Here is a 10,686-nt window from a genome sequence, read left to right on the forward strand (position 1 = left end):
TTTCTCAGACCCCGCTTACGTGACCCATTATCGCGACCAGACCACCGATGTCCAATGTCAATGTCTGAGGTCTGGCCAGTACAAATTTATTTTATTATTTTAAGTTTCAAGTTTTGTAACTACTTTTTAAATTTAATTAGTTATCTTTAATAAAAAAGTTATAACAAAATTTATTTTATAATTATTTTTTTAAAATTCAGTAATACTTTTATTTTAATATTTATTATGAAAAAATAATATTTCTTTTTATCATAAAAAAGAGTGGACAGATGTGCACCTGTACTTCCTCTAGTTATAATAATTTTACTACATAATTGGTAACTAATAAAATATTCTTATCTAGTACGCAAAATTGAGAGTCATCTACTCCCTATAGGAATGGCGCACAATCCACTTCACCGAACCGAACCTTAGTTATTTGAAGATGAAATTTTCCCCCGAAACCCCACAACGTTGAGTTTAGAATTTGTAGATTTGGTGGCACCCACCGCTTTACTTGTTTTCCTCTTCTCTGAATAACCTTTACTGAGGACCACTTTACTTGTTTGTCTCTTTTCTGAAGAAACTTTTCTGATGGTGCTACTTGTACTAGAAGATTTTCCAGATTTTGAAACGTTAATCCCTTTTTTCATAGATTTCACTGGTGACCCTTTACCAGATTTTATACCTGATCCATTATTCCCAGAACTGGCACGACTACCAAATTTGCCCTTCACTTTTGAAACTTGAACCATTTTTCTACCCTTTCCCTTCTGCTCTGTGATTTGGGTTATTGGAATGTCCCTTCTAACACTTTCTTTTGTGATAGCCTCCAAACTCTCATTCTTCCTTATTGCTTCCTCTATTTTGCTGGCCAAGTCCAAGTCCTTTCTAGCAACTAAACTTGTTACCTTCCCTGCAAGAGAAAAGAGCATTTTAGATCTTCTAAATACAGCTACAAATTTGTAACAGACATAATGCAATGTCTAATGTACAACTGTAATCTAGTTATGATGACTAAGACATAATAAGGCAGCATGGATCTGGTATAACAAATAGAAGAAACCCAGTATAACCCAACATGATACACATCAAGATCTTTTTCTTTCTTTCTTTTCCTCTTTTGTTTTGGTACATAATGACCAAAATATTCTGCAGTTAGAAATGCTGCATGCGGATATTTAAATCACATACACAGTAATCCATTTTGTTATCTTGTAATTTAGAAGCAATTTCAAAGTGACTATAACTTAGGTGAAAATTTGATGGCAAAGTGTATGTGCAAGCTAGGAACATTGACTGCAGCTTCTAATTTTACTAAATACTAAGGCAAAAAATACTGCTTGTAGAATAAATATCACAATTATCAATTGAGATAAAGTGATTAAATTAAATCATATAAGAATTTGTTACCTTTTGCACCCATGCGAGCCGTTCTACCTGTGCGATGAAGGTAGTCAATCTAAAATAGAAAGGAAAAAGAATAGTTCATAGCCAATTAATATCGAAAGAGGGAAGGCAGAAAGAAGGAAACTATATAAATTAATTGATATTATGCTCACAGAATTCAAGGGGAAGTCAAACATGACAACATGATCTACATCCAAGTCTAGACCCCTAGCAGCCAGGTCCGTGCAAACCAATGTAGGACAATCATCACCATCACTCTTAAACTTTCTGAGATTTTCAACCCTGAATTCAAGAGAAAAGCAATATAAATAAGCGGGCATGATAGGAAACAGAGCATCAGAGAAGCACTGATTCAAATGGCATCATAGGCTCAAAAGCTACCATATTCAATTTTATTGTACACAAATTCCATTTATTATTTGGCTCATTCTTCCTCCATTTTCTTTGGTCATTAATTCTTCACACGTGAAAAGCTATTCAAGCACCATTTGTGAGCAAGTATTCACTCTTATGAGCAAGCAAGAGATGCAATGTCAGCACCAACATGCGTTTAAGTAAGTTTTAAGAGTTACAGATACGTAAGTTCAATTCAATAGTTTTCGACATGAGTATCAGAGAAGTCACTATTATGCTAAAGTGAAAGTTATTCAAAATTATTACATCTTAAACCTTGATGTTGTTTACACTGGGCATAAAAAAATAGATAACATATTCAGAAGGGCAGGAATTACACGGATAAGCAGGTCAAAGCAAGTTAGACCACACTCGCATTGCTTATGGACAAAAGATTGCTTTTTCCCCCAACTAATTAAGTTTTATGGTCTTGCTTGGTAAAACCTCTCATAAACAATTCAACAAGAGCAAACTTAGAAGATAAAATACACTGAGTTTCTTCATAAGTTAAAATTAATATATGTCCTTAGTTTTTGGAGAAAATAAATTAAAAAAAAATGGACTATAAAAGCTAAGTGTATAAGCTGATTTTAGATTGTACAAGAAACTTAATTCATTTTTCCTTTTTTTTCTACAAGTACTTGAAAATAAATTTATTCAAACAAAGTCTACATGTCACATTTCACATGCCTATCATTCAAATATATGGCACTGCCAAAATAAATTATTCATGTAAGAACACAGTAAACTGTCTTACCTCAAAATTTTAAAGTCCTCATTTCACCTATCTTCAACCTTTCAGAGCTCATACCAAACAATTAATGGCTTTGAAGCTCATGACTAAAAATGAAGACTAATCAATATCAGGGCCTAAACAAGATAAAGTACACATATTGAGAGAGTTTCTGAAAGTTGGAAAAGCTGTTCTCCACTTCCTGCGACCATGTCAAAGCCAATTTGAATTTCAAGCTATAGCCAATTTTTGGATTCTAAACATGTTCCTCATGGTGATCTTCAGAATTAAACTTTGGTAGTGCACCCTTACAGTAGTTCAGTCTGTCCCTTTCTTACAGAAACTGACACAACTCTTTCCAGAAAGGTTGTCTAGCTTTTGTTTTGCATCACTCTAGCTGCCTAGTGTATAAGGTCAATGAGTTGTCTAAGCAGTGCCCATCTTCTTTAATGACATTTTAATTTATGTCATTGTATTTGAAACCCATCACAAGTTTTGCAAGAATTCATGTTTAGTTTTGATATGAATTTGATCAAGTGGGTTTATTTATAACAAGTTGAGGAAGTCTTCAGAAGTATTTATTGTTATGTGATGAGTAAAATCTTGGTTAATTTAGCAGTTATTTGGTGTCCCCAAAGCAGAGGGTGTTGTTGCTTCTGATCATCGAAGTTTTAGTATAAAAATAGGCATGAAGTCAGCACATTGTAGCATAGTTATTGTAAGCCTCATTGGTAAAATATATTTTACATTTTTCACTTTATTACCTCTCTTCCATGGATTGGATTTCAAGTGAGAAGATGCACCTAATTTGCAATAAAGTAAGGAGATGCACCCACTAATTTGAAATACGGCACCTACCTTGTAAACTTAACCCAGTCCAAATCAACATTAGATACACCCTTTCACTTTACATATCTCCTCATTTTAAAGTTTAGAGTCAAATTCAACAGTTACAGTGTGCCTATTTCTGGGCAGTTTAATTCAGCACCATAACAAAATAAAGAAGGAGAAGTATATAAGAATCTCACTATAGCATATTACCTTTGCTCTGCTGGTACCTCCCCATGGTAGTTCACACTAGAAATCTGATTTTCACTAAGAAAATGATCCACAGCACGACTAGAATCCAATGTATTGCAGAAAACCATCACCCTATTACCCTTTGCAAGGCTTGGTTCTAGTACCTATCATCACGTGATCAGAAAAGATATAATGAAAACCCAATAAATCACGAAAACACCCAAGCCAACTACAGTGATAATGACAACCAAACTCAGTAGGGTTGGCCTTCCAAACAGGTTAGTCAAAAAGTGAGTCACCCAACCGGTTCGCATAAAACAATAATTAGCCGAAATTCAAGTTTAAAACCAAAGTACAGTTTAAAACAACAATTACTGAAATTTCAAACATAAAACAATTCAAATTCTGAACAAGTACAAAATTAAAAAGGAAACACCCCAACATAGTTCACCATGGGTTGAATTGGGTGAGGAATTGGGTGAGACATGAGCTAAGCAAACTTGGCCAAACTGATCCAGGGTCTTGGTGAGCCAATTTTTCACCAACCCAACCCAACTAAAACCTATGCTGGGCTAGGTTGACTAACAGATTGTGATTCAGTTTGACAGCTCAAAGTCTATTATTTGAAAAACATGCACCATAGCTTTATTTACAAAACACCAAAAGCTGATAAACATGTTGAATGTGAACAAAAAATAAAAGAAAAACTGTAAAAAAGTAGATGTTTCCTCATCTGAAGAAAAATATTGCATTTTGCTTGTAAAATAGCCTAAACACTAAACATCATAATTTGAACACCCTTGCCAAAGAGAAACCTTACCATAAGTAGGAACACAAATAAAAATGAAACAATGCAATATTAAAATATTGAATGTGTTAAAGTTCTCAGTGAAAACACATACAACAATAGATCAGAAACAGAAAGCATTACAAATTTAGGGTCATATCTCACCTTTTGCATAGCCAAGCGCTTAGAACATGCAATATGCACCAAATATTGCAATTTTCTCCTATTTTTAAGAAGTTTTTATGTTTTGTTGTGGATCATCAGATAATATCTTAATTAGTTAGTTGTTATGTACAGATATAATATAATAAAACCATTCATGTGCCCTTGCCTATTAAGCTTAAACTTTTGAAAATAGTTGGCTCATGACATGGTATTAGGATCAATGTAGTCAAACTCGTAACTCGTAAGAGGATCGGAAAGGAGATAAAAGATCGTAACTCGAGAATCGTAACTCGACTCGTAAGAGTTACTAATAATATTACAATATATATTTATAGTGTTATAATATATATTTATAGTGTTATAATATATATTTATAGTGTTATAATATATATTTATAGTTGTTCTCGCCGGTTGACTCGGTCGTCGTTGACTTCAAAGGCAGGCGGTGGCTCCTCCTATCCACGATGGTTCCTGCGTTCACTTCTGGTGCTCGTGAGGGACTCCGTTGACACAGTGAGGGCCCTACCTGTTGATTGCACTCCGATGATCAAGTCAGTACTAGGCTAAGAAACAATAAGTAAAATAGTTTCAAGCTAAGAAACAGGGTACAATCGTTCCCTTGATTGTGTTATTTCTTTTACCAAATATTTTGTTTGTTTACAGGACAGGAATGTGAGATAGATGATTGGCACCGGATGTGAGTCTCGTGGATTTTATCAACTACAGATCACTGCACATGTTGGTGTGATTATGGATTCTCCATCTCTCATTCATGCTCAGTTGGGTCATCCTAGTCTTGCCAAGATGCAATAGCTTGTTCCAAGTTTGTCTAATGTATCTAGTTTATTGTGAGTCGTGTCAGTTAGGAAAACACATTCGTAGTTCTTTTCCTAGTAGTGTCTCACAACGTACTTCATCTCCTTTCGCCTTAGTTCACTCTAACATTTGGGAACCAAGTCGTATTAAGTCTAATTTAGGATTTCAGTATTTTGTTACTTTTATTGATGATTATTCAAGATGTACTTGGGTGTTTCTAAATTCTGAGTTGTTTTCTATATTTCAAATATTTTACAATGAAATTAAAAATCAATTTGGAATTTCCATTCGATTTTTCGCAGTGATAAAGAACGTATCTTTCTCATTCTTTTAAAAAATTTATGACTTCACATGGTATATCTTGTAGTATATGTTGATGACATTGTTTTTACAGACGGTGATCACCATGGCAACTCACAAGTAAAACAAGACATTTACAACACTTTCAGACCAGAGGTAGCACAATCCAATACAGGTATTGTTATCTCTCAAAGAAAATATGCATTGAATATTTTGGAGGAAATTGTGTTGATGAATTCGAAATTTGTTGATACTCCCATGGATCCCAATGTCAAACTTCTACCCAATCAGGGGGAGCCTCTTTCAGATCCTGAGAAGTACAGTAGATTAGTTGGAAAATTGAACTATCTCACTGTTACTCGTCTTGATATTTCCATTGCAGACAGTATGGTGAGTCATTTTCTTAATTCTCCATGTGAAGATCATTGGAATGCAGTCAGTCGTATACTGAAGTACATTAAAGGCTCTCCTGGATACTAACGTCGTTTGTTATTCAGATGTTGATTGGGCAAGATCTCCATCTGATAAAAGATCAACTTTCGGTTATTGTGTCTCCATTGGTGATAACTTGATCTCTTGGAAGAGCAAGAAACACAATGTTGTGGCGAGATCTAGTGCAGAAGCATGATATAGAGCTATGGCCTTGGCTACTTGTGAGCTTATTTGGCTTAAAACAGTTACTTAAATATTGCAATTTGGAGAGGTCACTCAAATGACACTTATATGTGATAATCAGGCTGCTCTTCATATTAGCTCAAATCCAGTTTATCATGAAAGGACCAAACATATCGAGATTGATTGTCATTTCATTCGAGAAAAGATTATATCAGGTGATATCAAGACTGAGTTTGTTAATCAATTAGCTGATATTTTTACTAACCCGTGATTACATTTGTAACAATCTAGGTACATACGATCTATATACACCAACTTGAGGGGGAGTGTTAGATATTATTAGATATTATTAGATATAATTATATATTATTAGATATTATGAGATATTATAGATATTGTTAAATATTTCATATTTATGTAATGGGCTTAATCCATATGTTTTTTTTTCTATATAAACATAACTCTATGTGTTCATAAATAAGGGATTTACCCTATTCTTTCTTTTCCTTTAATACTTGCTACTCCTAGTATTCTAAGAGAAAGTTGACTTCATAACAAAGTATGTGGCCCTGTGCATTATTCACATGTTAAGCCCAATAGATAAATCATTCATGCATCTTCACATAACAGATTAAGTTTTTAGAGTAGTTAGTTCACAACAATCTGTGTAAAGTCATTTTATGCAAAGAAGTCATGAACTACTCTTTTAAAGTTGCAATTAGGATGGTAATTAATACAATCACCAGTAGTTTGTGTACACATATTGCCTCTATTATTAAATTTCAAGCTGTTATTTTTCCAATAGTTACTAAGGCATATATGGCAGAAAATCTGTGATAAAACTGGCATCATAAGAAAACGAAACATAATTATCATTTTTTCCAGTCAGTTGGTATCATCACATCCTAACTCAAAACAACAACAGCCTAGACTTGTATCTCATTAGCTAAAGTGAAAGAAAAGCAGCCTGGGTGAGACAATGGCAGGACCAAATAATCACAAACAGACTTGGTGCCACTTGATTACACATCCCAACACAAACTAAAAAATATCAACCATTGGTTGACATATGTCAAACATGCCAAAATATAAAATTATACCTGCAGTAATGCTTCAAGCTTGTTCTCAGAACCTGAAAGTTTAATAAAATCATGACGAGCAGAAATAATCTTTTTATGCAATGTTGATGTGCGCAAATGAACAATGCCTTGAAACTCTTCATCAATCAGCTTTTGCACAGCCTGAAAGACTCAAAGAAACCAATACTGAAGTTCATTGTCAAAATTGATCATGGAAAATGCATTGCACTTAAATATAAAAGGGATTGTCCAGAATTCAGAAAAGTGAAAAAGGACCATCGGACTACACTATAAGGGCTCACATTTCATGAATAATATCCTAAACTATTAGTATTTTATTTGCATGTAGCCAACAAGATTATGGTGCACACACACCTTTGTCATGGTTGCAGTTACCAAGATAGTCTGAAAACCTAGGCCATCAGGTTTTGAAGCACGACTATTTAATGGGCCTAGAAACTTGCGTATATCAGGACCAAAACCCCGATCAAACATTGTGTCTGCCTCATCTAATACCTGCAAAAGCAAAGACCACCATGGGTAAGTGAAGCTTACACTCATTGTTGTCTATTAAAAACGGTCAATTATGAGATACTCACCAAGTATTTGATGTCACCATAGACCATGTTTCCCTCTTCAATATGCTGAAGAACCCTGCCAGGGGTACCAACTACCATATCAATGGGGTTGTTAAGGGAATCCTCCTGAGGCCTAATCCGGCCACCACCACTTACCATGGTACACCTAAATCGTGCATGATGGCTTATCGATTTTGCAACTCGAAAAACCTATAAAGCCCACTTCATATTAACGTAATCCAACTTAATAGGAGTGATCTATACAAGTTAAATGCATTTTACCTGCTCAGATAACTCCCTTGTGGGACACAGCACAACCGCTCGTGGACGCCTAGGCTTCAACAGTATTCCATTCAATTGTTCATCCCGTCGTAGCAACTACAGGTACATCAACAAATTAACAGTGTCTCAGCTGCCACAGTAGATGCCTAGACAAGTTTGCCTCAGCTAAAGCTAAATAACATTCCAAGACAAGCAGGTGCAAACATTATTCACTCTAAAATTGTGTTTTTTCAAGGTATTAAAATTTCTTCTCAAGAGAGTGAACTACGGACCAACATATTCTCATGTTTGGTAAAAGCATTGAACTAAGGAATAGCTGAAACAAATAGTGAACTAGAGAATAACCTATTCTCATTACAAGGTATCCAAAGAGTGGCTAATTTTTTAAGCAAACTAATAGCATATACTCATGTTTCATACAAGTTTTGCTAAAACCAATCCCGCATATGTTTATTCCTGTTGATTACCAAGAAAATAAAACATTTGTCTCACTTCTTATTCTCATGGTCAAAGAAGTGTATCACATTCTCATGAAAATGGAAGTTGCTTTCTAACATAACTACTCATCTTCACTACATTTTTTACAGTCCTTCTACTTTTATTTTTAAATTCAATAAATTTTAATTATTTTTCTGAAATTATTAAAAGGCAGCCAAACATGCTCCTAGGATCAATATTCCTCATAGTAATATTACACTAGATAAAATATTATACCTTGAAAACTCTTAAAAGTTTAAAAAATTAAAATTAAAAATACATCCATATCAATTTTAGTATAAATGATTATTTTGGTCCTTGAATATGTACATCAATGACAATTTTGATTCTTAAATGTGTAAATCGATGACAATTTAGTCCCTAAAAGACCAAAAATTATTATTTAGTACCTGAAAGTAATTAAGTTTTGCATGACCATTTCATCATTAAGCTGGAATATTTAAGAACCAATTTGATACTTAGTTATATTAGTTATATTTTTGACAACGAATTTGACATTAAATAGTAAAATTCAAAAACCATTTTGTTTTTAAATTATACAAAAGGATGTAATTGTCGAACTTTTTCCACATTGGGGACAAGATCAGAACTTTCTTTCTCTCTGGGACTGAATTGTCACACACTCGTGAACCAAAACGCTCGTTTAGCCTAAAATTTACCTATGAGCATTGGTGCGTCTAATACTCTTATGTGTACAACATGGACAGGTTACTATCTGAAAATATTTTGGAAGTTCTTCAATGCAGAGTTCATAGCCAATGTCATAAGCTTCAAATATGGGTCTTATAAGACACCTTATTGGAACAAGCTAATGTGACATGAAATGGAATTGAAGACCTTGGTATTAATAAGTCCTTAGTGCACAAGAATACAAAAAAATGGTTTTAAGTTTTGAACAGTTAAATTATAAACAATAATTATTGAAATGTGGGATTGCATTGGAACAAAAATTCCAAGGGGATGAACTTAAAATATGACACAGAGTAGAATCCACTTAAAATAAATAACACTCTTGTATTGGAGATGAACTTAGCTCACAAAGCATATTGAGAATTTTCCATTTTCAAAACGAATGTAGAACAACACCTGAACAAGAGGAAGCAAGTAGGCGAGGGTTTTGCCAGAGCCAGTATGCGACCCCAAAACGACACTCTTCTCTTCCAAAACGGCGGGGATGCCAATTCCCTGTATCTCAGTTGGTACTTCAATCCCCATTTCCCTAACCACCTCCATAACTTCCTCACTCACTCCCAACTCCTCGAAAGTCGCAATCACCTTCTCCTTCTCCGCCACGGCGGCGACCCTGGCCTTCTTCCTCGGTTCGGGGGAGACTCTCGCAGCATCCCTGAGGTGTCGCGCCCGGAGCCTCTGGAGGAGTAAAGAATGCTTCGCGTCGGCAGTTTCCGGCGCAGCAGCGGCGGAGCAGAGGGGGCGGAGGCGGGGGGAAAGGGGGAGGGGTTTGCGGAGTGGGACGCGCTTGGCGAGGAAGCGCGTGAAGGAAGAATAAGAAGAAGAGGAAGAGATGAAGAAGGTGAAGATGGTTCTTCCTGTAGCTCCCGCCATCGATGCAAAGTGTGGAGGCTTTAGGGTGACATAACAGAGAGGTGCTTTCAGAAGCATTGTTGATAAGAGTGGTTGCAGGATCAAGATAATTTTGCAAGCCAAACAAAAGCTGCATCAGATATTTTAAAATTTTAAATTAAAATTAGGGAGAAGATATATTTAATTTATAAATTTTATATAAAAAAATTGTTTCAAAATTTATGTTAGAAGGGATGGAAAGAAAATTGATTATTTTCAATTTTATATAGTTTTTTAAATAGTGAGTAAAACAATGTTGTTTTGATGTAATTATTTATGACATTAAAGAACAAGAAAACATTTGTTCTAATAAAACCTATAACTTAAAACATTATTTTAATTATTGAATTTGGTCGTTTTTAAATTCAATCAAAATAGTTCTCCTATCCAGCTTTTGTGAGTTTAATTTTTATATTTATGATGATTAATAATTCATTTACCATGCATGTC

General features: G+C 34.7%; 1 protein-coding gene across 1 annotated transcript; it reads right to left on the reverse strand.

Moving 5' to 3' along the window:
- Window positions 1-206: 206 nt before the first annotated feature.
- Window positions 207-10,326, reverse strand: RH39. The gene is made up of 9 exons (XM_068646479.2): window positions 9,742-10,326; window positions 8,158-8,253; window positions 7,897-8,085; window positions 7,673-7,813; window positions 7,319-7,459; window positions 3,557-3,699; window positions 1,542-1,671; window positions 1,393-1,441; window positions 207-895 (listed from the first exon to the last, which is right to left on the reverse strand). Exons 1-9 carry the CDS (start codon window positions 10,273-10,275, stop codon window positions 411-413), a joined length of 1,908 nt encoding a protein of 635 aa, XP_068502580.1. The 5' UTR covers window positions 10,276-10,326; the 3' UTR covers window positions 207-410.
- Window positions 10,327-10,686: the final 360 nt, after the last annotated feature.

Source organism: Phaseolus vulgaris, chromosome 4 (genome assembly GCF_051622355.1).
Source record: "Phaseolus vulgaris cultivar YP4 chromosome 4, ASM5162235v1, whole genome shotgun sequence".
In the NCBI taxonomy this organism is placed as follows: Eukaryota; Viridiplantae; Streptophyta; class Magnoliopsida; order Fabales; family Fabaceae; genus Phaseolus; species Phaseolus vulgaris.